This window comes from Hippoglossus hippoglossus, chromosome 17 (assembly GCF_009819705.1).
Source record: "Hippoglossus hippoglossus isolate fHipHip1 chromosome 17, fHipHip1.pri, whole genome shotgun sequence".
NCBI classification, from domain to species: domain Eukaryota; kingdom Metazoa; phylum Chordata; class Actinopteri; order Pleuronectiformes; family Pleuronectidae; genus Hippoglossus; species Hippoglossus hippoglossus.
In genome coordinates this window covers 23767361-23793224 of record NC_047167.1, presented here as the reverse complement: position 1 = coordinate 23793224, position 25864 = coordinate 23767361, and the positions used below count along the sequence as shown (strand labels likewise).

The following is a 25864-nucleotide window of genomic DNA, read 5'->3' as shown; positions in this document are numbered from 1 at the left end:
GCTCCCAGGAGGATAATCAGCCGGAGTTCACGTCTGTTACTGTCGGGACGTCGCTGATTCCAGGCTGGTCAGATCCTAACCTATTTCAAATAGCAAATATATTTGATATTTATCTTTCATATTTGAGAGCAGTAGTATGTCGTATGAAAGGAACAGCGATTGAGCAGAAACCTGCGATAGCCAATGAGAGCGAGCGGACCAGGAAGTTCCACTTACCTGAATCCTTGTGTTCAAAACTGAAACAGTGTCTCGTACCAAGTGGACAGTTGAAGAGGACACATTAGACGATTCACATTGTCTAATGTGTCCTGTTGTTTGTGAGGAACGCAACCAGCTGACGAGGACGCAGACCGACTCCATGTTTGTTTTCATTCTGAAGTCACGTCTGAGTTTCTGTGAGGTCTCAAGTGGAGTGCGTGTTCCTGCGTCTCGACTGGATCCTCTGTGTCGTTCTCATATTCAATAGAATAAAAATCAGTTCCATCTGTCTGTGGTTTTTAAAATCAGTTACGTTTTAAGGCTACATCCACACGACTGCGATCTCGGATCAGTTTTAATCCTCGTCCACTAAAACACCTGAAAACAGAGATCACATGACCTCATGTCCACTGAGCATGTGTGTGCCGGTGTAAACAGACTGTTTGAATCACATCTGGTCTCCTCATGTAAGCAAGTAACACTTTGATCCTCCATGTTGTTTCTACTCTGGTAGCTGAGGCTGGTTGTTCATGAAGGAGGTCACATGACAAGAACCTGACGAATCAGAGGAGGCTACGTCGTGACCGAAAAGACCCAATCAGCAAGAGGTTGTGAGCGTCCACGACATTGTTTCCAATATACATGTTGTTAGTGGCTTTAAGGTGGACTGAGCTCTGGGGTTAATGGGTTTAAGGTGGACTGAGCTCTGGGGTTAATGGGTTTAAGGTGGACTGAGCTCTGGGGTTAATGGGTTTAAGGTGGACTGAGCTCTGGGGTTAATGGGTTTAAGGTGGACTGAGCTCTGATGTTAATGGATTTAAAGTGGACTGAGCTCTGGGGTTAATGGGTTTAAGGTGGACTGAGCACTGGTGTTAATGGATTTAAGGTGGACTGAGCACTGGTGAAAGTATGTTTAAGGTGGACTGAGCTCACGTGTTAGTGAATTTAAAGCTGTTTTTGCACTGCTGCATTTTAGCGTATGATTGTTTTACTTTAGTTTCCAGTTTTGCTGCTTGATATTTTCCTTTTGAATTTGACTGAACGTTTATTTTCCTGGAGCGATGAATGACATCAGGTTTTTTCAGTCAGAAAGTACTGTTTCTGTAGAATCTTAGCTTTTATTGCGCTGCCATTATACATTAGTTTGGTGTCTTGTTCTGAAGAGTATATTTCCTGTATGATAATATATAGCTTTGGTAACTCACAGTATTTATGTCCCTGTGCTGCTGCTGCTGCTGCTGCTGCTGCTGCTGCTGAGTGGATTTACTGCAGTAGATTAATAGAATTTGGTTTGAACGTTTTTAACAAGGTTTCATTTCTAACTTATGTCAGACTTTTTTTCATTTTGGACACAGTTCAGTTTCCATTTTGTGTTTTGTTGCAAACTCATCCGACTGAAGAGCTGAGCTGGTGTTTGGATCTGAGGCCAACACGCAGCACCACAATCGTTTTGTTCTGTTTTTTGTATAAATAAAGTTCTCATGAAACCTCCATGAGCCACCTCATTGTATTTTTATTTAAAGTACTGACAACAACACAAAAACCTGCTTTATTGTCCAATGACTGTAAATAAAGATGGACGACATTAAAGTTTGCAAAAAGTGAAGCCCCCTGGTGGCTGGCTGCAGTATAAATCCTGCCTCCTCTATGTTAGCAGAGGGGACATGGACCGGTCCAAACAGCAGATATCCCATCTGCTAACATTAAATATGTAGGATTTATGACTTATCCTGCCACAAGGGGGCAGTCCAGATGTTTTGGCTTCCCTTTGGGGAGCAGTCCTGTCGTCCATCTTGATTTGCAGTAAAACTACCCAACCACTTAATTAAAGTCACCACTGAATATTATAATTGATAAAAAGAGTAATGTTACTGATCAGGTCGGACTCTTCTATCACAGGCGTGTGGTTTTATTTTGTGTAACATTTGAAACTTGTGTCTAACAGCAGAGATTCAGATCATCTCAGCCTCCATCTTCCACGGATCTCATCCGTCCACGGCTTAAATGAAATCATCACTCCACTCAGTCAGCAGCGTGTTGCTGAGTCACCACTCCGCCGCCGTCGGCCTCTAAATGAAATGCCAATCACTGTGCTTGGCTCTGGAGGGAGTTTAGAGTGCGGCTCGTCTCCGGGTGGCCGGAGGTTTGTCATGTGTGAATTTATTGGCCCTAAAACAAACACTGGAGGCCCCTCATTTCCTCACAGGCTCCAAACCAGCCACATGCTTCATAACAAGATGGAGGATGATGAAGAAGCTCCGATATAAAAACTTAAAATATACAAACTAACTACAAACAGTCAAACACTACAAACCTGTACTTATTACTACATTATAACACAACTTGTACTTATTACTACATTATAACACAACTTGTACTTATTACTACATTGTAACACAAGCTTTACTTATTACTACATTATAACACAACTTGTACTTATTACTACATTATAACACAACTTGTACTTATTACTACATTATAACACAACTTGTACTTATTACTACATTGTAACACAACCTTTACTTATTACTACATTATAACACAACCTTTACTTATTACTACATTATAACACAACTTGTACTTATTACTACATTATAACACAACCTTTACTTATTACTACATTATAACACAACTTGTACTTATTACTACATTGTAACACAACCTTTACTTATTACTACATTATAACACAACCTTTACTTATTACTACATTATAACACAACTTGTACTTATTACTACATTATAACACAACTTGTACTTATTACTACATTATAACACAACCTTTACTTATTACTACATTATAACACAACCTTTACTTATTACTACATTGTAACACAACCGTTACTTATTACTACATTATAACACAACCTTTACTTATTACTACATTGTAACACAACCGTTACTTATTACTACATTATAACACAACCTTTACTTATTACTACATTATAACACAACTTGTACTTATTACTACATTATAACACAACCTTTACTTATTACTACATTATAACACAACTTGTACTTATTACTACATTGTAACACAAGCTTTACTTATTACTACATTATAACACAACTTGTACTTATTACTACATTATAACACAACTTGTACTTATTACTACATTATAACACAACTTGTACTTATTACTACATTGTAACACAACCGTTACTTATTACTACATTATTATGAGATCTCAGAAGTCATTAATACATTATGAGTTCTCAGTAGTGTGTCTGTGTGTGTGGACTCGTCCTAAAGGAACTTGAGCGTCTCTAAGTGGATGTGATCATTTATCTGAGTGTAAACGAGCTGCAGACTCTGATCGGCTCTTTGACTCTGCAGGTTCTCAGCTGCTGCGTCTAATTTCATCGCTGATGCTTTTTATAACCTTGACAAACTCAGAAAGATGACACCCCCGCCGTCTGCACCTCCTTCCATAAATATCGCCCGGCCAATCGCTGGCAGGCACCTGTGCTTTACCGTTATGGCGTTGTTATGGCAACTGCACCCATCAAAGCTTCAGAGGAGTAGAGCAAAATGACATTAATTAATTTCTCCTCCTTCAGGCAGATCTGAGACTCTGAGCCACACGATACACGAGTCGCTCTGCGTCGCCTCTCCTGCAAATAACACCATTCTGATGATATCATTGATATGATATGATCATGTTGTTATCATTGATATCAATCCGATCTAATTCAGAGAGTTAAGAATCAGCTGCACAGCTTCTGTCCTCGGTGGAGAAGCAGAGATCCACTACCTCCTCCTCTTCTTCTTCTCCAGCTGTTTCTGTTCTCTCACTTCTCTAACATGCATTTACACTTTAACTACACACAATATACACACATTGTGTGTTAGCAAACATGAACATATAATACATGTTTGTGTGTTTGAAATCTTTAAAGTAAATAGTGAATCTGAGTGAAATGACCACCAGGTGTCACCAGCAGGACTCATTTTAATTTGAAATTTGAAAGCCGCCACCGGAAGTCGTGTGGTTCACCCTTCAAAATAAATCATGGGGGCTAGACCACATAGAGGTGAGTTTTGTTTTTAAGTCAGAATTTCGAGTTTATAAGGAAACACACAAACGTGTTAAAAAGGTAAAATACATGTGGGAAAGAGAAGACTTCATAAAAAACATGAGGTTATGAAGAAAGAGGTTTTTTTTGCTGAAGGTCCACGTTGTAATAAACAATAACACTAAATATATATGCTTTGATAAACATAATGTTATACATATTGTTTTGTATCCATCAGTCTCCACCTTTTTTCTCCCAGTGTTAATTGACTTGGTCGTCGGGCTTTTATTGTGAAATCCTTGACCGGAGCCTGTGTTGTTGTGTTTTATTTTGACAGTAGTGAGTTTCCTGCGTGAGGGCGGGGCTCAGTGACAGCTGCAGCTCTGAGCTTCTTCTTCACTTCGATTTTATTCAAACACAGAAAATAAGAAGATTCAAAACCAAAGTCCAGAAAACAGAAGTGTGACCGCTCCACAGGAAGAGCGCTTTATTGTGAAGGTCCGCAGAGGAGACCACAGAGCGGTGAGTTCATTTCTCTCTTTGTCTGGACGAAGAAAATCAAATTCAGAAACATTTTCAATCCGCTGCGATCAATTTGATCTTCGTTCCGTTATTTCCTCTCTGTGCTTTAATTAAATTCAATTTCTAATCACTGTAGAGACACCAACATGATTATTATTGCTGCATGAACACGAGATATGAGACACGATTAAAGTTTCACAGAGATGCTGATTTAAATAAACACACAATAAACACAACGGAGCAAAATCAGAGCAATAAATCATTAATTTAAAACACGAGATGAATAATTATTTAAATACATTTTTATATTGTTTCCTCTTCAAGTAATTAAACTGCTCAGAAATACATTTATTTCGTGTTTATCATGAATCAACATCTCTATGGAACTTTAGTTGTGTCTCATATCTTCTGTTGCTTTACAACAAATATGAATCCAGTAATGTTTCCACGAGATGTTTAAATTAAACTCTCAATAAAGCGTACATGTAAATATATTAAAATAAAATATCTTTAAAATGGAAAAGTCTGAGCATCATCAACACCGTACGTAGGAATATTATTTAATTTTCTATTTATAAGTTTAGTGCAGAAATAACAATAAAGACAGAATAATAAAAGATGGAATAAGAGGCAGGATAATAATGGAAGTAAATACAAATCAACCCAGTTTAGTTCTGTATGAACATGAGAGCAGTGAGGATCAGTGGAGGTGAAAGTGAAATGGTTTGGTCCATCTGTGTGTTTCCTGCTACGTCTTTTCCTCCAGCATCAGCAGCTCCATCACACTGCTGCTGCTGCAAGGCATGCTGGGAGGATGGGAAGAGTCCAACGTCACACACGTCAGGGGGAAATAGAGGAAATCATATTTACACGCAGCTACAGAGGAAGAGGAACTTTATTCTTAAAGAAAATACAACGAGTCACAGTTTTCAGCCTCAAAGATGATTTAGGAATTGCTTCATGTTAAAATCTTAAAATAAAGATTTCATATTTGAATATGTACATCACTAATAATGTTTTAATAAGAGCTCATGTTACTCACAGTTATTTTGTCCCTCAATCTTTAGCTGTATTTTAGTTTCTGTCATTTACACAGAAGATTCAAACATTTATTATGAATTTGTTTAATAATAAAAAACTATACTACGTATCGCATTAAACCTGAGCTGCAGCTGATGATGATTTTCTTTCACGTTTAATCCATGACTATTTTCTTGATTAGTCAATGATTAGATTAGATATTAGATATTAGATATTAGATATGTTGAATATTAAATTAAATCAGATAAATATACGTACCCACATTCAGTCTGTTCTAGAGAGATTTTTCTCTCCACAGTCGTCAGTGCTGCTCGTTGTGGGAACTGTTGTGCGTCTCTGTAATATTACCAGGTCTCAGCCTTACTATGTAAAGTGCCTTGAGTATATTAATGTTCTGATTTGGAGCGTCACAAATAACAATGCAATTGATCTGAAGATGTCCAGATCACGTTCCTGCTGCTCCCAGATTAAACCCTTGACGTTTTATTGTCCCCGGTGACGAAGAACAAACGTCCCCTGTGTGGGGTCAAGTTGGATGTGTTGCGTTTTCGATCTTTTCCCAGTGGAACCAGTGGAGGAGGAGGAGCCCCTCCCCTCGACCTCGAACAGAGATTCTCTTGTTTGTTTCCCTCCAGCAGTCACTGACCCACTTCGTCACTTTGTTGTGAGGCTTTTATTCAACTGAGCGACAGAGTGGCGCCTCTTCTCGTCAGAGCATCTCTGATGGTTTGTTTCTTTAAGAGGGACAATGCACGTTAATTAACAAGCACATCTCTCGACATCTTTGCCTGTGTTTTCTACGTGTGTGGCTCCTCTTTTTCATCCTTGTTTTCTTTCACTTTTTTCAGTTTTGAATCCGTTGTGTCGTAGAAGCGCCATCAACACGCCGACTCACTCGCTGTGAATCCTCCGCAGAATCTCCTGTTGTGTAGTCAAAGCAGCGGTTTTACTTTGGGACTGACCGCCGTACGTCTGGAGAGAGTCCAGAGGCTGTCACTCTGACGTTTGCCTTGTCACCTACAGCCACTTGAGAGAATGATTCTCTGGAGTTCAGTGCAGGCCTGAAAGCAGCTTTGAACACATGTAGAAGTAGGACTACAGCCCTGTTATAAACATTGTGGCCAAATTTAGGCATTTGTGAGGTCAGGGTGACCTTTGACCTACAAATTCTGATCAGCTGAACGTTTCTACCAAATTTGAAGAATTTCCTTTAAGGTGTTCTTGAGCTATCAAAAGCAAAATGCCTCTGGCCACTAGGTGTCGCCAGTGTGGAGGAATGAACAATGCTCAGTGTTTTGATCCGACTCGTTGATGGTGGAGCTCAGTGTCTGTGAACGGTGTCGTAGAAATGAACTTGTTTAATCTGAGTCGGGCTCCTGATGAGAGGATGAGTAGAAAGAAGAGACGTCTGATGAGCTGATGTTCGATCACACTGCACAGAATGTAAACACGTTTCCTGATTTCTCTCCTCGTTCTAAGAATAGAAATAAAAGCATCTGCAGCGACTGGACACAGAGCCTGAAGTGTGGTCCGTGTGACGGGCGGAGCTGCAGCTGTGTCCAGCAGACGCAGAGTTAACAGGAAACATGAGCTCAGAGTCACAGCCCCTCTGTTTTTCTTTCTCCTGCAGCTTCTCTCTGCTGCTGCAGGATGTGAGAGAACCACAACAAGAAAACTCTCAGCTGAAAACTGGAGGCCGCAGCGACGTCTCCTCTGAGCAGCAACAAGTTTAAAGGTGAGGTTTCAAGAAACGTCCTTGAAAATGACCTGCACTTCTTCTGCAGCCTGATCAGCCGGGATTAGACTTTGATTAGCCTGTTGGACGTTAATTCACTTAATCCCTCGGTGCTCAGACTGGAGGGATCAGCTCTGCAGGGTTTAACTGAACTGAGCTTTGATAAGTTACTGAGGAGCAGATCAGGATGGATGGTGCATTTTAAAAGAGCTGAAGTCACTAGAAAGAAACTTTGTGCCAGACTCGACTTCTTCTGTCCCACCTGGTAGATTTTACACTTTTCTTCTTGACCCAAACACACGCACCACGATTCGGAGGAAACAACTCAACCTTTTCAAGAAAATATTTGTGACTTAAAAGATTGGCGTCTTTAGTCGGAACCAGTGGGCTCGGAGCAGAGACCTGTCGACGCGTCTCCACTTCCCCCCACTACCCAGAAATAAGGCCAAAACATCTCGGATATGAACGCTGCCATCTTGCGCCGATGATGTCATCAGACCATTCTGATCAGAAACACATCAGTGAGATAAGAACGACCTGAAATGACAGAAACCATCTTCAACAAACATTTATTTAACGTCTACTCTGGTTTTTTATTTTGGTCCATGTCCCCCCTGCTGGGACATAGGCAGCATTATGAACTATGCTGCACCCAGCCACCAGGGGGCGACTCAGATGATTTGTCTTTGTCTTTATTTACAGTCTGTGGTTGAGAGACATGTTGTTAATTTCTGCACAACACAGGATCATTATAATAAAACAATAAAAGAACGTGTTATTTGAATCTAAAAATCGAATCTAGATTTGTACTTTTCACAACACACTCAAATACTACATTTATTAGTAATAACTACGTCTGCAAACACATCAGTGAATAAATACATGAAGATCAAATAACAAGACAACAACTTAAAAGATTGATAATTAATGTAAAGAGAAATAAACAAATAAAAGAGTTTAAAAGTTATGGTAACAAAGAAAAGCCAAGTTTTACACTTTGTTTTCAGACCTTATAGTTACCAATGTTTATTATAACAATAATGATATATCTTACTACACATCTTTGATTTAGTCCTTAAATAACCAGATCTTGAAAGTAACTGAGTTTTTGTGTTTAACCCTGAAAACACTTTGTTATGAACCTTAAAAGAACATTTAGGAAACTAATCTACAGCCAGGACTTTTCTGGAAGTTCGTCTTCGGACAGATTTCTTTGCTGTGAAGTCTCGTGTAAAGTAGTTTCTCACCATCGACCTGGTTTGTTCTGGACTTGAACTGCAACTTATCTAATGAAAAGGTATGAACAGGAAAAGGGAGAGCGGGGGGGGGGGGGAGCTGTGTTGTTCTGTTCTTTTTTCTGTCGGCTGAATGTTTCTCACTCCGCCTCCTCGTTTCTAATGTCTTTCACAGATCCACAGCAGAGACGCTGCTGCAGACAAACATGGCCCTGTTCTTCTCTGGAGCTGTGACGAGTACGTCGGCGACGACACTCTACATAACGCACAACACATCTGCACAAACCCTTTTTGTTAACAGGAGCCACAGAACAACAGACTTCCTGTCAGTCACATTCCTGCACTGTGTGTGTTCACGTTGACAAAATTTACACAAGTGAAGGAATCAGGAATGTCTGGCTCCTCCTACTGGTGTGTGTGGGTCTATCTATAGTTATGAGGCCAACGTCGGTTACATCATTGTAAGGACATTTTGTCTGGTCCTCACAAATTCAATGGGCTGTTTGAGGGTTAGAATCAGGTTTAGGTTAAAGTTAGAGTTATGCATTTAGCTGTGATGGTTAAGATCAGGGTGAGGGGCTGGGGAATGTGTTATGTCCTCACAACTATAGCGAGACGTGTGTGTGTGTGTGTGTGACTGAAGGAACATGTGATCCAGTGTCACTGTGACTCACTGGCGTGTTTTAAACGGTTTCTGAACAAATATAGAAAATATATCAGCAGAAAGACGGTTTCTTCATATCTGGAAAACTGAAGTCAGAGTTCAGATTATTTATGAAAAACTGACGAACTGAGGATTGTGACCTGGTTATTTCTATATCTTCAAGCTCCTCTTGAAGTCGTGTTGTACATCTGAGAAAGAAAATGTGGAACTGTGTGTGTGTGTGTGTGTGTGTGTGTGTGTGTGTGTGTGTGTGTGTGTGTGTGTGTGTGTGTGTGTGTGTGTGTGTGTGTGTGTGTGTGTGTGTGTGTGTGTAACAGTGTGTTCTCTGTTGTTCAGGTTCACCGATTAAACGAAGGTTGCGGGCGAATCACTCCTGTCAGAGGTGAACATGTTTTCTTTTTTTTAATATATTATTTTTATTCTCAAAAGCACGAGGAATGCAGTAATACAATGTACATGTCATTTTTACATTTTCTCCCCCCCACCCCCCCACCCTGCACTGCCTCGATGCAGAAAGTACATTGCCATATTAATAACTCGAGGAGTCCAAGCTAAATAAGTTAACAAATTACAGGATGGTATTGTTTAAAAGAAAAAGGAAGAATAAAAACATACACACACACAATAATAATAATAATAATAATGATAATAATAATTAAATAAAAAAAGACCAAAAGGAAAAGGAATTAGAATGAATTTTCTCCAATTTTAAGAAGAACACCAAATCCCTCAACCACATAGACAAATGTGAAAACATTTTCTGCTGCCACACACGTTTTTACACCAACAATATTAATATGGTCTGTATTTATAAAGTGTTTTTCTAGTCTTGATCTCCACTCAAATGATAAAACCAGGAGTCATCTCCACAACAACAGAGCAACAGATCCTGTATCAGTGGAACTCTTCACTTTACGCTGGTGTCCCTGACGCTAACCTGCTCCTGTCTGCGTCTCCCTCAGCCTCGACGTGTCTCTCCTCTCTCCCGACTCCTCCTACGTCTGTTACTCCTCGGTGGACGGCGGTGACCCCTGCTGCTGCCGCCGCTCCCCGCGCCTCCTCACCAACGGGTACTACACCGTCACAGAGGACAGCTTCTCCTGGGACGATGACGGAAACGTGTCGCTGACGCCCTGCAAAACCAGCGTGTCCTACAAGGAGACCCTGGTCAGGTGAGAGCGAGCCATTCAAAAGAAAGATATTTGAATGTGTTTTGCAGATATTACTCTGCACCAGCTTTGTAGGGGGAGTGATGCTTGCATAAGGTCGCTGTCTCATGAGAGGCCGAAGGACCCATCGTTTTAAAGGGCCTTGAGTTTTCTCTTTTGAGAGCTGAACACGTAACTGCTTAAAAACATCTTTTCAGCGCATTAATGAATCTATTTGTCTGAGACTCGGAAATCGTCAAGTAGGTGAAGAACAAATCTAAGTTGCAATGATTAGTGTGCGATATCCGACAAAGGGCTTCTGAAAGAGTATTGAAAATGCAGGGGCGGCTACGACAGCCGGAGGTTAGTCTGACAGAAAGGTATCGTCATGGGGGGGGGCTGACAAATCTATACTCAGACGTTTACCTGAGTATTTCCAAGTCGCTATAGGATTTATGTGAAATATGTGAAATGGAGGATCATCAAATGGCCCCATCGTGGAGCCCTTCTCTCCTTAGACAGGAACTTGTTTGTTTTTCAAAGCTAATAGATGAAGCTGAGGAGACGCTGCAGCAGCAGGTGGAAGAATGGAACTCGTAGTAAACCCCCCGGGGGTGCAGCTTTTTACACAGTTTTTTTACATGACGTGAGTGACGTATTGGTCCATGGTGGCTTGCCATAGTTCCCAGAGTTTTGTGCGGCATGATGTCGATTGGCATTGCTGACTGCTGTTTTGGCGGCAAAAGCAGCAGACGGCCCTGGAGGCGGAGTGGAGGTTTGTGGAGAGTTGTCTCGGTTCTGCAGGACATGGAGGCGGGTGAGGGAGGACGGGGTCTTCATCCTGTGTACCGATGGCGTAGAGCTCGTTTAGCGGAGGTGCTAGAGCTAGCCTGAGCAGCTAGCCTGAGCAGCTAGCCTGAGCAGCTAGCCCGAACAGCTAGCCCGAACAGCAGCCCCGGCGTTAGCGGAAACTACGACACTTCTTCTTCGATGTAGGTTAGTTAGGGCGGAGGAAGGAGAGACAGGGGAACAGCAGACATGAAGAGACACGAAGAGACATGATGACACATGATGGGACATGAAGAGACATAATGACACATGATGGGACATGACGAGACATAATGACACATGATGGGACATGACGAGACATAATGAGACATGATGGGACATGACGAGACATAATGAGACATGATGGGACATAATGAGACATGATGGGACATAATGACACATGATGGGACATGATGGGACATTATGGGACATGATGGGACATGAAGACGAGCAGCCATGAACAGTAGCTGACAGCTTATGATAGCTGATCACGTGACTCCGTGTCCTGCATGAAGTAACGCGATGCTTCATTTATTATAAAGTTTATGGTGAAACTGTAAAATATCAAACCTCATTAACTTTTCTTTGTCACATGATCCGTCTCCAAACGAGCTCTTAAAAGCAGGAGTTCCGATGATGGACACATCCAGGACGTAACAGGGTACGTGTGCAGATAGGTTCATACAGACAGAGCTGCCACACGGAGGTAAATATAACTTCACATCCAGTGTGATAAGAGCGACAGTTAGACAATATCTACAGAAGTTAGGATTCTATTTTGTGTCAAATCTATTTTTCCATTTCACATGTTTTAGCCCCATAATTCTGTAATTCACAGCATTATTATTTAATATATATAAGAACAACTGCTCTTTGAATCAAGCGTTTAAAGTACAGAGAGTTGTTGTGTTCAACACGGTTGGAAACCGGCAGCTCAGACAAACCTGTTCTCGACTTTTAATGACAACAGTTACACACACAGACACACACACTCTTCTCCAACATGTCTTTGTAGCACTGAGGTCATAGACGCAGGTTTAATAGCTGCAAATTCCTCACCTCTGACATCAGCTGCCGTCCGGAGCCAAGGGTGTGGGCCATCTGTCCCGGTTGCTAGGACACATGCGTATCAGTGAAACTCTTCTTATCAACGTGTGCAGAGTTTCTTTCCTCTGTCACATGACGACTTCGCCCTGCACACGTCACCGTCTGTGTTAAACACTGAACTTCTGTCTCATTCTGAAAAATGACTTGATGGATTTTCACCACAAACTCGAGCCCAACACACCGGGTGTTTGTTAACGCTGCAGCTGCGTCACAGATAAAATGCAGCCGGGCTGTGAGGAGTGTGTGAGACACATGGAGGTGGAAACCAAAGAGCTGATCTCATCCAGGAACACACTCCTGATAAGTTCTGACCTTTGACCTTCACTGGATCAGCTGCAGAAACTGTCCATCGTCCTCAGTGTCTCTGGGCTGTCCTCAGTGTCTCTGAGCTGTCCTCAGTGTCTCTGAGCTGTCCTCAGTGTCTCTGAGCTGTCCTCAGTGTCTCTGAGCTGTCCTCAGACTCGTTCACTTCACAGAAAACTGACTTCATTTGGAATAAATCCAAACACACTGGATCTGCTGAGGAAGTTTAATGATCGATGTGTGAGATCAAACTCTGCAAATGGTGAATAAGAAGTATTTGATCTTTCATCGCGGTCGAGTGGAAATCTGAACATCAGGAGAAAACTGGAATGACACAATGAGAAATGTGTCACGTTGAAAGAGCACTTGTATTAGAACTTGAGTGTTTCTGTGATCGTCCCTGCAAAGACAGAGACTGAACATGAAAACTGAGGTTTGTGGAGTTTCAGGAGGAAACTGCCTCAGTTATTCTCTCACAGGAGTTTCACTTTGTCTCCATCAGCTTTGAATGAGATCCTGGAATGAAGACAAAAGAACCGACTGGATTTATTCTTTATTTCAACTTTCAGCTTCTTCACACATTAGATTTCAATGCTTTATACATATATAAGAGATTTAAATGAATATACACATGTATAAGAAACACATGTGATGAGAGCTGCAGGACAAACCCTCAGAGGGACTCGATCAGGACACTGTCCAATGGAACTGCTGGTTCAGATCAGGAAAATCAAAAAGAACAGAAACCTACGCAGCAGCAGATCAATATGCCCGTTCACTAAATATGTAAATACAACGAGGACGAGTGGATTCACACTTTACAGAGATGAGCCGTGATAAAAACAAACCAGGTTCCACATTTACAATGTGACCAAACATCCCATAACACTGATGCTCTGTAAATCCAACCAGAGTGCAGTTGGTCTGTTGGACATGTTGACGCTCTGAGTTCATTGATCACTTCATCAGTAAAGTCTGTTCAGTGACTCTTGTTCAGTGATTTCATGGACACACAATCAGTTTGTTTCACCTCCGTCTCACATGTGGAAAAGAAAAGAACAAAGAATCATCTCATTGATGAGGATCAGGATCAATACAGGTTCTAAAACATCACACAACCTGATTTCTACTTTGATTTAGAAAACAACAGCAACATTAGATCTTTCAAACACATTCATGTCAGTGTAATTATAGATTTCTGTCTTTACAAAGTGAGAACTGAATATGTGTGATAAAGGAAGGTCAGTGTTTGATTGACAGCTGATCTCTGTGTGGAGCAGAAACGTCACCACGACGAACTTTGATCAACAAACATGGAGACAAAAGAAGTTCAAGATTTAAACACAGAATCTAAATCACTGCTTTTAAAGACTCGAGTCTATTTGAGTTTACAGAACTTAGCTGTGGCTCCATAATAAACCCCAACTCCAGCATAAAGAGGCTGAGTGAATGTGGTCTGGACTCTGTGGAGGAGAGTCATGGTGTCAGAGACGCTGTAGAAGGACAGAACACCTGCACTGTGATCCAGGTACACTCCTACTCTGGAGGACCAAGGACCTGACACTGGAGTCCTGATGCTGTTGTAACGAAAGATATATCTGTTTCCATAACAATATAATGACCAAGATTTATCATTTGATCCAAATTCACATTCACGTGAGTTTCCTGCTCCGCTGATATTCTTGTATGTGACTGCTACATCAACTCCTTCTCCTCTCCCCCCCACCTCCACCTCCCAGTAACAACGTCCAGTCAGACTCTCTCTACTCAGGACCTGACGCCAACAACCAGTGAATCTGTCTGTGTGATTAGAATAAGACTGTTCTTCACTCGTACATGTTACTTTTCTGTTTCCCTCAGATAATAACAGATGTTTGTTTGCTGTGTTTGGATCCAGTGTGATTTCCTGTGAATATCTTAAGAAGTCAGCTCTGGTCTCTGGCTCTGGTTGTGGCAGTAAAACATCCACTTGAGACACAATCTGTAAAATCTCTGTCTCTGTCTCACTCAGAATGTCCTGTAGTCGACCTCTGACCTGGGACACAGCTGCTGTCACGTCCTCAAAGAACCTCAGAGGACGGATCCTGATGCTGGATGAGTGTGTAGATCCACTGAGTGGGGACAGTGAGGGGTAGTTGTGTAGAAACTGGTTGTGATCCTCTGTGTCTGAGAGCTGCTTCAGTTCATGGTCTTTCCTCTTCAGCTCAGTGATCTCCTGCTCCAGTCTCTCCTGAAGCTCTCTGACTCGACTCACTTCAGTTTCCTGCTGGGATCTGATCTGCTGCTTCACATCAGAGCTTCTTTTCTCCAGCAGACGGATCAGCTCAGTGAAGATCTTCTCACTGTCCTTCACTGCTTTATCAGCAGAACCATTGACGGCCTCCTCCTCCTGTTGAAGCAGCTTCACATCTTTCTCTGTGTCCTGGACTCTCTGCTGGATTGTTTGTCTCCTCAGCCCGAGCTCTCTCTGCCTCTCAGTCCTTTCTGCTGCAGCTGACACTGTGTCGTGGCCTTTATGTTCCTCCACAGAGCAGAGATAACAGATACACTGCTGATCAGTGCGGCAGAACATCTTCATCACCTCATCGTGACGAGAGCAGATGTTCTCCTGGAGCTTCTCCGAGGGCTCCACCAGCTTGTGCTTCTTCAATGGAGCTGACTGAAGATGAGGCTGGAGGTGTTTTTCACAATAAGAGGCAAAACAATTCAAACAGGACTTGAGAGCTTTCAGTTTCCTCCCAGTGCAGACATCACAGGCCACATCTTCAGGTCCAGCATAGCAGTGATCAGCAGGAGCAGCTTGGAGTCCAGTCTTCTTCAGCACCTCCACTAAACCAGCTAACATGGTGTTTTTCCCCAGGACAGGCCTCGGTGTGAAGGTCTGTCTACACTGAGGGCAGCTGTAGCTTCCTCTCTCCTCCTCTTTGTCCCAGTGGGTGTTAATACAGCTCATACAGTAGCTGTGTCCACAGCCAGTAGTCACCGGATCCTTCAGTAGATCCAGACAGATCGAACAGCAGAACGTTTCTCTGTCCAGTTGATTTTCTTGCTGCGCCATTTCAGCTGTTGCCAGAGACTGTAGAACAGTTTCACTTCCTCTGAACAGATACAGATCTCTGCTCCTCCCCCTCTCGTTCACTCCCTGCAGTGACTCATCTCCCACAGTTCACAGCTTGTTGTTCACTGGTTCTTACACTTACACACCTGTGAAGGGAGGAGACACAGACACATCCTGACTGGGAGGAGCTGGTTGTGTTTGAGGAAGAAGTTGTTGGTGTTTCAGGATTTACTGCATTTCACTACGATGAGCTGGTTGTGAGTTTTTATCTGTGTTAGCACATTTCAAAGTGAATAGCTGCTCTGGGAACGGTCACATTCAGCTCACAACAGCACAGGTTGTAATATGAGTTTCCAGTAAAGTCATGAAAGTTCTTTAGTGAAACAAAAACAAAATCAGCGTTTTATATTTTGTCGTCTTTGATCGAGTGTTTCCTGAGGCCCAGTGACGAGCTGAGAGCAAAGTAACCACATGAACAAGCAGCAAGTTGCAGCTTAAAGTCTCAGTGAAGATTTAAATCTGAGTCTGTTTGTTCACTCCTGTAACACTGATGCTGCTTTCAGGGGCCACGAGGAGAAGAGAAGAGCTTCCACTCAACACATGTGATTCACATCAGCTTTCAGGCTGTAAACACAACATGGGAACATCAAGAGTAGATGAATGACTAATTACAAAGATGCTATGGCAAGAAAAGAGGAGGAGCACGCCACTGACTGATGAGATTAACAACAACATCATCACTGCTAACGATTTAAATTTCTTCTTCTCAGGGTTTTCCGCCGTAGACGGAGGCCTCGCAGCTCGCTGGCCCGCCTCCTCAGTGACGTCACAGAGAGCTGCCAGTCGTGGCTGGGTGAGAAAGTCTTCAGGGGCGTCTTCGGAACGGGACCAAACCAGAACCGGGACCAGGACCGAGAAGACGAGCGAGGTCACAACTGGGCCACGAGCAGCCAGCAGGTCCTCGGGCCGGACGAGTCCTCCTGGGTCGGATTGGGCAGCACTGAGCTGGAAGAGAGCCGCAGCTTCACATACGGTGAAGTTCAGCCCGACATGATTCGACATGGTTCATGAACCAAAACATTTCTAACAAGACATTTTCTCCTCTCAGACCCGACAGAGATCCCATCCTGTCCTGACAAAGTGTCTCCGCCCCCGAGGCTGCTCATCCAGGAGGAGATTTGCTCTGAGATCTGTCAATCAAAGGAGCAGTTCACCCAGTCATTGGGTGGACTGTCAGAGGTCCCGCCCACCTCTGCTTTCTTCACCAATGCCTGCTGCTGTCAGGCGTCACCTGAGCACACGGGTCAGCATCGTTGTTATTGTTTCCAATCTGTGTCGCTGCAGTTTGTCCTGAATTAACACTAGTGGGTGGGGTCATGGGTCAGAAGTCAGAACAACAGTAGATTCATTTCTTCCATCTCGTTTTTTACTTTCCTTGTTTTTCGTTTCATTCTCAAACTCAGATTCTGGTTTAAAAATGCAGCAACGAAGACAAACGCTGATGATTCTGAGCGATGATATCCGACACGTTAGCTTGTTCATCAGGGACGTCGTCTCAGCCCAGATCTGACGTGATTGTGTTTGTATTTTTGTTTCAGGGTTCACGATGAAGGCCTTTCTCCTCCTCCTCTTCTCCGTCTTCATCTTCTCAACTCTTTACTCGAGGTAAAACTTTTTATATCTATGTGTCGGCAACAGCCACTGAGCAGAGGCGTTATGTTTCCAGGTCGACCGTCTGCTTGTGAACACAATATCTGAAGTTCACCTCGAGAGAATCCTTTCAAATTTGACGCACATGTTCACTTGGCCTCACAGATGAACTGATTCGATTTGGATCAGAAAGGTTTTTGGCCTCTGGAACATCAACGTCAAGGTGCATTACCGAAATATCTCAAGTCTGGCTTTAGAGAATTTCTTCACATTATTTTGAATGTAGTATATCAGGTTTACCAGGTGGGGGCGCACAACCACAGGATTATGTTTGTTAAACTTCATTATTTGTTTTGAATGTTTTCTGACAGAATTCGTTTTTCCTTCGCTGCAGGTGTTTGTGGTGGAGCACGACTGTGACTTCAACCGTGTTCATGACGATCATAACTTTTATGTGTGAGTATCACAAACTCACACAAATGTTAGTTGTTAATATTAATTTTGTTGTTTGATTCATTTGATCTTCATTTTAAAGCAGCAAAGTTTACATGACCTCAAGTGTCCAGAGAAAATGAAATACTTCATTATTCTTAACTTTTTTATGTGTCAACTGCAGATTTAAAAACGATTTATTTTCTTTTGAAATCATCAATATCAACTTTTAAAAACTCTTCACACTGAGATGTTTGAAAGGAAAAGTTTTTTATCTGTAGTTTTGCGTCTTTCAGTCCTGACGAAGTCGGGGCCGATGGGTGAGTGGAGGAGGGCGAAGACGGAGGTGAGAGTCAAAAACCCCAAAAATGTCCCTCCATTCCATCGACTGCCAGCGAAAGACGTAACGTTAACGCTTTCTCCCGATTCTGTTTCTCAGGACATCACATCCAGAAATGAGTAAATGAAGAAACGGAAGATAATTTCAAACTGGAGGAGAGAAAGAGGAGAAGGTCTGATGGAAACTCTGTCAAAATATGTATCCTGTCACTAAATGTTTGCATGTGAGTTGCTCTTAAAAGACCAAGTTATTCTGAGCTCCGGAAAACATTTTATAGCAACAACTGTTTGAAAAATCGCTGGAAAAATCAGTGTGATGTTGTTTAGTATTTTACATCAAGTCCTCCCTGAAGGTCTCTGAATATTAAAGTCAGGTGGACGACTGAGAGAAAAATCCAAGTGAACATGAAACTGTAAAAAATTGGAAACGATGAGCCGAGAGAAGCTGAATCAGTTTCACAGTTTGTTTCTGATAAAATGCTGAAGGAACTGGATCAACATGGCGACACGAGTCACTGTAGTTTAGATGGGAGATAAATAATAATCATCCAAATGTCCCTGATGTATTTTTAAAAGACTGTAAACACATATTCTGTTGATCTCAGCTGAACTTGGCTTGTTTGGGTCCAAAGTGACAAAACCTCAGATGTTCAGCGTCTGAGAACAAATTCTGCAGCAAAAGAAAAGAAGAGAGAAACAACAGTGAGCGTCGCTGAGAAGCTTCATGTCAATTTAAAAAAACACAAACGCACAAAACGTTCTAGTTTATCTACCTGGAATTTATATCTGCAGGAAACTGAATTGAGTTTTATTCCAAAATGACAATATAAATAATTAATAATAAAGAAACAATCTCGTGCCTTTTAAAAAAAGTTCCACATTGAAATCTGGAATTTAAAGCAACACTGTGTAACTGTTACTGAGCAACAGCGCCCCCTGCAGCCACACATGGTGATTAGTTCTGTTGGGCTCTGTGTGCGAGTGATGAGGGTTAGTGAACATTCTCCATATTTACACTCAATCATCAAACTCACTTTAATCAAGCTGATGGTTGAAGGTAAAACAAAGTGAAGCAGTGAATAGAGGAGGGCCCGAGGACAGAGCCTTGTGGAACACCTATTCTAAATGTCATAGCACCTGATCTTTGAATCACTGCCTGTTTATTTCAGGTATGTGGGTCAGGGACCATTCTCCATATTCACGGGCACTGAACCATCGAACTCACTTTAATCAAGCTGCTGCTTTAAAGGTTTAAAGTTGCATCGTGTTGCTTTAAAACGGCATCAGGTCGGATTTTTGTGTGAAACTGAAAATTCAGAGTTAACTTTGGACAAAAATCCTTTTATAGTTTTACTGGTAGCAGCTAACTAGCATCAACACTCCAGTTACTCTCCCTCACTGTTGTGAATTCACACTGATCAGGTGTTAAAATCTTAAATGTGATGTGATGTGTATTCGTGTGTTTATTCACTCAAAGTGCCAAATCGGTTGAAATCGGACAATTCAGGAAATGTTACATCACCTATATCAATGTTTAAAAATCTATATAACGATATTTTTACTAATGCTGTGCATGAATTTGCATATCTTTGCATTTAAAGCTGCAAATGTTTTTATATGAATGATGGATCCGCTCCACTAAACCTTTAGCTTCTTTCAGCTCCTGGTTTTAGTTTTACAGCCAAAACTATGAGTCCGGACTTTTTCTGAGGAGGTGGAGACTAAAAACGGAGCTAAAAGAGCGGGAACACTGGGCATGAACCCAGTTCTGTCACTGCCTGATGTGACAAACATGCAACTGTTTCATGTTGTTTCTTTTATCTGCTGCCCCCTGGTGGCCAACAGTCAATTCATGCAGCTTTAAATGATCAAAGTTGAATGTTTTTTTTCTATTCAACACTTTTTGAAGTTTCCTGAAAGACATTTAATATGAATTTTGATCTGATTGTTGTTACTGTACATGTTGTTAATGATCCTGTACATAATGTGAAATGTGATTCTCTTCTTGTGACAGCACTTATAACTGTTCATTTGAATTCCCCTCTTCTGTATCCATGTAAAGTCTCTGTGCTGAAAACCGTAAACTACATTTTAATTTGAAATTGAAACAATTCTGATGTCAGAAATGACCAAAATATTCACTAATGAAATCCGACTGCAGTGTTGATCGCTGTGCTTCATCAGTAAATTGTCTAAATCAGTGATCACCAACCTTTTCGAGCCCAAGATCACTTTTTAATTCCAAACGTAAGCCGAGAGCTAAAACCCTGACATCTTCCAACAAACGCACTGAGGAGGGTCATATTTATTATTTTTTGCAAATTCTGTTGAAGGCTGAATGTACAAGAAATAAATATACACAAAGAGAGGCAGTTGTGCAACTTTTTCTATTCAATGACGATATTCAAATTAATATCAATTCATATTTACAATGCAAAATATGTAGCTTCTCAGTTCCACATCATGTTCTGCAGAGGAGCTGCTACTGCAGCACAATGTTTTTACATGTAGGCTTTGATTTGAATATGGCCACAAATATGATTATTGCCTTGTATGAAAGAAGTCCCTTGTACTCCAATAAATACCAGTACTACACAGTATGAAGCCGTGTGTAGTACTGCTCCTGCAAATATTTCACAATAAAAAAAACTTTTTAAACAAGGGAATGGATATCATTAACAAACTCTGGAGTGCTTTTATTTTGAAAAGGCTTACAGAAAGTGTTGCAACCATTTGTTTGTGACATAAATTCATCAGATAAACATTAAAACTCAGGTGAAAGATAATTTTCTCTGTTTATTCTGCTGTGAACCAAAATGTTTATCTGTCTATGACACAAATGTATTTACAACACTTTCCGAACCCGTTTCAAAGTAAAAGCACTCCAGCGTTTCACCTTCTGAATCCACTCATTTGTTCCAACGGGGCTTTGATTGTTATCCACAGACCGGAAGATGCTCGTCTTCAGACCGGAGAGTCCTGACATCTAGTCTCCTACATAATCCGACTTGTATTGAAGGAAATGCAGGAGATAAACCAGCAGCTCAGACGCCTGGTTAACCCTAACCCGGGGGGGGGGGTATATTCATTTAGACTGACATATTCATCAGGATGCAGCCAGGTCTCAGTGAGGGACAATAAATCTATTTTTTGATATGAGACTATTTCATTAACTAAAATAGCCTTTGATGATAATGATCTTATGTTTAAAAGACCACATTTAAAAGTCTTTGTTTCTGTGATCGTCCCTGAAAAGACAGAGACTGAACATGAAAACTGAGGTTTGTGGACTTTCAGGAGGAAACTGCCTCAGTTATTCTCTCACAGGAGTTTCACTTTGTCTCCATCAGCTTTGAATGAGATCCTGGAATGAAGACAAAAGAACCGACTGGATTTATTCTTTATTTCAACTTTCAGCTTCTTCACACATTAGATTTCAATGCTTTATACATATATAAGAGATTTAAATGTATAATCACATGTATAAGAAACACATGTGATGAGAGCTGCAGGACAAACCCTCAGAGGGACTCGATCAGGACACTGTCCAATGGAACTGCTGGTTCAGATCAGGAAAATCAAAAAGAACAGAAACCTACGCAGCAGCAGATCAATATGCCCGTTCACTAAATATGTAAATACAATGAGGACGAGTGGATTCACACTTTACACAGATGAGCCGTGATAAAAACAAACCAGGTTCCACATTTACAATGTGACCAAACATCCCATAACACTGATGCTCTGTAAATCCAACCAGAGTGCAGTTGGTCTGTTGGACATGTTGACGCTCTGAGTTCATTGATCACTTCATCAGTAAAGTCTGTTCAGTGACTCTTGTTCAGTGATTTCATGGACACACAATCAGTTTGTTTCACCTCCGTCTCACATGTGGAAAAGAAAAGAACAAATAATCATCTCATTGATGAGGATCAGGATCAATACAGGTTCTAAAACATCACACAACCTGATTTCTACTTTGATTCAGAAAACAACAGCAACATTAGTTCTTTCAAACACATTCATGTCAGTGTAATTATAGATTTCTGTCTTTACAAAGTGAGAACTGAATATGTGTGATAAAGGAAGGTCAGTGTTTGATTGACAGCTGATCTCTGTGCGGAGCAGAAACGTCACCACGACGAACTTTGATCAACAAACATGGAGACAAAAGAAGTTAAAGATTTAAACACAGAATCTAAATCACTGCTTTTAATGACTCGAGTCTATATGAGTTCACACAACTCAGCTGTGTCTCCATAATAAACCGTAACTCCAGCATAGAGAGGCTGAGTGAATGTGGTCTGGACTCTGTGGAGGAGAGTCATGGTGTCAGAGACGCTGTAGAAGGACAGAACACCTGCACTGTGATCCAGGTACACTCCTACTGTGGAGGACAGAGGACCTGACACTGGAGTCCTGATGCTGTTGTAATAAAAGTTATAACTGTTTCTACAACAATATAATGACCAAGATTTATCATTGTATCCAAATCCACATTCATCTGAGTCTCCTGCTCTGCTGATATTCTTGTATGTGACTGCTACATCAACTCCTTCTCCTCTCCCCCCCACCTCCACCTCCCAGTAACAACGTCCAGTCAGACTCTCTCTACTCAGGACCTGAGGCCAACAACCAGTGAATCTGTCTGGGTGATTAGAATAAGACTGATCTTCTCTCATACGTGTTACTTTTCTGTTTCCCTCAGATAATAACAGCTGTTTGTTTGCTGTGTTTGGATCCAGTGTGATTTCCTGTGAATATCTTAAGAAGTCAGCTCTGGTCTCTGGCTCTGGTTGTGGCAGTAAAACATCCACTTGAGACACAATCTGTAAAATCTCTGTCTCTGTCTCACTCAGAATGTCCTGTAGTCGACCTCTGACCTGGGACACAGCTGCTGTCACGTCCTCAAAGAACCTCAGAGGACGGATCCTGAAGCTGGATGAGTGTGTAGATTCACTGAGTGGTGACAGTGAGGGGTAGTTGTGTAGAAACTGGTTGTGATCCTCTGTGTCTGAGAGCTGCTTCAGTTCATGGTCTTTCCTCTTCAGCTCAGTGATCTCCTGCTCCAGTCTCTCCTGAAGCTCTCTGACTCGACTCACTTCAGTTTCCTGCTGGGATCTGATCTGCTGCTTCACATCAGAGCTTCTTTTCTTCAGCAGACGGATCAGCTCAGTGAAGATCTTCTCACTGTCCTTCACTGCTTTATCAGCAGAGCCATTGACGGCCTCCTCCTCCTGTTGAAGCAGCTTCACATCTTTCTCTGTGTCCTGGACTCTCTGCTGGATTGTTTGTCTCCTCAGCCCGAGCTCTCTCTGCCTCTCAGTCCTTTCTGCTGCAGCTGACACTGTGTCGTGGTCTTTATGTTCATCTTCAGAGCAGAGATAACAGATACACTGCTGATCAGTGCGGCAGAACATCGTCATCACCTCATTGTGACGAGAGCAGATGTTCTCCTGGAGCTTCTCCGAGGGCTCCACCAGCTTGTGCTTCTTCAATGGAGCTGACTGAAGATGAGGCTGGAGGTGTTTGTCACAATAAGAGGCCAAACAAACCAAACAGGACTTGAGAGCTTTCAGTTTTCTCCCAGTGCAGACATCACAGGCCACATCTTCAGGTCCAGCATAGCAGTGATCAGCAGGAGCAGCTTGGAGTCCAGTCTTCTTCAGCTCCTCCACTAAATCAGCTAACATGGTGTTTTTCCCCAGGACAGGCCTCGGTGTGAAGGTCTCTCTACACTGAGGGCAGCTGTAGCTTCCTCTCTCCTCCTCTTTGTCCCAGTGGGTGTTAATACAGCTCATACAGTAGCTGTGTCCACAGCCAGTAGTCACCGGATCCTTCAGTGGATCCAGACAGATCGAACAGCAGAATCTTTCTCTGTACAGTTGATTTTCTTGCTGCTCCATTTCAGCTGGTGCCAGAGACTGTAGAACAGTTTCACTTCCTCTGAACAGGAACAGATCTCTGCTCCTCCCCCTCTCGTTCACTCCCTGCAGTGACTCATCTCCCACAGGTCACAGCTTGTTGTTCACTGGTTCTTACACTTACACATCTGTGAAGGGAGGAGACACAGACATGTCCTGACTGGGAGGAGCTGGTTGTGTTTGAGGAAGAAGTTGTTGGTGTTTCAGGATTTACTGCATTTCACTACGATGAGCTGGTTGTGAGTCTTTATCTGTGTTAGCACATTTCAAAGTGAATAGCTGCACTGGGAACTGTCACATTCAGCTCACAACAGCAGGTTGTAATATGAGTTTCCAGTAAAGTCATTAAAGTTCTTTAGTGAAATAAAAACAAAATCAGCGTTTTATATTTTGTCGTCTTTGATCGAGTGTTTCCTGAGGCCCAGTGACGAGCTGAGAGCAAAGTAACCACATGAACAAGCAGCAAGTTGCAGCTTAAAGTCTCAGTGAAGATTTAAATCTGAGTCTGTTTGTTCACTCCTGTAACACTGATGCTGCTTTCAGGGGCCACGAGGAGAAGAGAAGAGCTTCCACTCAACACATGTGATTCACATCAGCTTTCAGGCTGTAAACACAACATGGGAACATCAAGAGTAGATGAATGACTAATTACAAAGATGCTATGGCAAGAAAAGAGGAGGAGCACGCCACTGACTGATGAGATTAACAACGACATCATCACTGCTCACGATTTAAATTTCTTCTTCTCAGGGTTTTCCGCCGTAGACGGAGGCCTCGCAGCTCGCTGGTCCGCCTCCTCAGTGACGTCACAGAGAGCTGCCAGTCGTGGCTGGGTGAGAAAGTCTTCAGGGGCGTCTTCGGAACGGGACCAAACCAGAACCGGGACCAGGACCGAGAAGACGAGCGAGGTCACAACTGGGCCACGAGCAGCCAGCAGGTCCTCGGGCCGGACGAGTCCTCCTGGGTCGGATTGGGCAGCACTGAGCTGGAAGAGAGCCGCAGCTTCACATACGGTGAAGTTCAGCCCGACATGATTCGACATGGTTCATGAACCAAAACATTTCTAACAAGACATTTTCTCCTCTCAGACCCGACAGAGATCCCATTTTTTACTAATGCTCTGCATGAATTTGCATATCTTTGCATTTAAAGCTGCAAATGTTTTTATATGAATGATGGATCCGCTCCACTAAACCTTTAGCTTCTTTCAGCTCCTGGTTTTAGTTTTACAGCCAAAACTATGAGTCCGGACATTTTCTGAGGAGGTGGAGACTAAAAACGGAGCTAAAAGAGCGGGAACACTGGGCATGAACCCAGTTCTGTCACTGCCTGATGTGACAAACATGCAACTGTTTCATGTTGTTTCTTTTATCTGCTGCCCCCTGGTGGCCAACAGTCAATTCATGCAGCTTTAAATGATCAAAGTTGAATGTTTTTTTTCTATTCAACACTTTTTGAAGTTTCCTGAAAGACATTTAACATGAATTTTGATCTGATTGTTGTTACTGTACATGTTGTTAATGATCCTGTACATAATGTGAAATGTGATTCTCTTCTTGTGACAGCACTTATTATAACTGTTCATTTGAATTCCCCTCTTCTGTATCCATGTAAAGTCTCTGTGCTGAAAACCCTAAACTACATTTTAATTTGAAATTGAAACAAT

The 25864-nt window shown here is 42.1% G+C and overlaps 3 protein-coding genes and 2 long non-coding RNA genes across 5 annotated transcripts; 2 read left to right on the top strand and 3 right to left on the bottom strand.

The window, feature by feature from the left end:
- The first annotated feature begins 389 nt into the window (after positions 1–389).
- Positions 390–1689, top strand: LOC117778575. The gene is made up of 2 exons (XR_004616807.1): positions 390–860; positions 893–1689. It is a non-coding gene; the product is annotated as an uncharacterized LOC117778575 (long non-coding RNA).
- On the bottom strand, positions 1578–20288 carry LOC117778589. The gene is made up of 2 exons (XR_004616820.1): positions 20175–20288; positions 1578–1742 (listed from the first exon to the last, which is right to left on the bottom strand). It is a non-coding gene; the product is annotated as an uncharacterized LOC117778589 (long non-coding RNA).
- tmem71 (transmembrane protein 71) lies at positions 4559–18671 on the top strand. The gene is made up of 11 exons (XM_034614260.1): positions 4559–4734; positions 7406–7510; positions 8921–8982; positions 9746–9791; positions 10372–10581; positions 16624–16886; positions 16962–17156; positions 17452–17518; positions 17898–17959; positions 18232–18281; positions 18375–18671. The coding sequence occupies exons 3-11, from the start codon at positions 8952–8954 to the stop codon at positions 18396–18398; spliced, it is 948 nt and encodes a 315-aa protein (XP_034470151.1). The 5' UTR covers positions 4559–4734; positions 7406–7510; positions 8921–8951; the 3' UTR covers positions 18399–18671.
- Positions 14071–15853, bottom strand: LOC117778539 (tripartite motif-containing protein 16-like). Its single transcript, XM_034614231.1, has one exon. It carries the CDS (start codon positions 15851–15853, stop codon positions 14174–14176), a length of 1680 nt encoding a protein of 559 aa, XP_034470122.1. The 3' UTR covers positions 14071–14173.
- Positions 20289–22500: 2212 nt separating the features above from the next.
- Positions 22501–24180, bottom strand: LOC117778383 (E3 ubiquitin/ISG15 ligase TRIM25-like). Its single transcript, XM_034613886.1, has 2 exons — positions 23380–24180; positions 22501–23067 (listed from the first exon to the last, which is right to left on the bottom strand). The coding sequence occupies exons 1-2, from the start codon at positions 24178–24180 to the stop codon at positions 22501–22503; spliced, it is 1368 nt and encodes a 455-aa protein (XP_034469777.1).
- Positions 24181–25864: the final 1684 nt, after the last annotated feature.

Excerpts from the sequence above, each read along its gene's own strand:
- LOC117778383 (XM_034613886.1), bottom strand. The coding sequence starts at position 24,180 with ATGGAGCAGCAAGAAAATCAACTGTACAGAGAAAGATTCTGCTGTTCG. Across the intron at positions 23,068-23,379 it reads TCAGATCCCAGCAGGAAACT|GAGCCAGAGACCAGAGCTGA; the intron begins GAAGTGAGTCGA and ends CTGCCACAACCA.
- tmem71 (XM_034614260.1), top strand. The coding sequence starts at position 8,952 with ATGGCCCTGTTCTTCTCTGGAGCTGTGACGA. Across the intron at positions 10,582-16,623 it reads TACAAGGAGACCCTGGTCAG|GGTTTTCCGCCGTAGACGGA; the intron begins GTGAGAGCGAGC and ends TCTTCTTCTCAG. Across the intron at positions 17,960-18,231 it reads GACGATCATAACTTTTATGT|TCCTGACGAAGTCGGGGCCG; the intron begins GTGAGTATCACA and ends TGCGTCTTTCAG.
- LOC117778539 (XM_034614231.1), bottom strand. The coding sequence starts at position 15,853 with ATGGCGCAGCAAGAAAATCAACTGGACAGAGAAACGTTCTGCTGTTCG.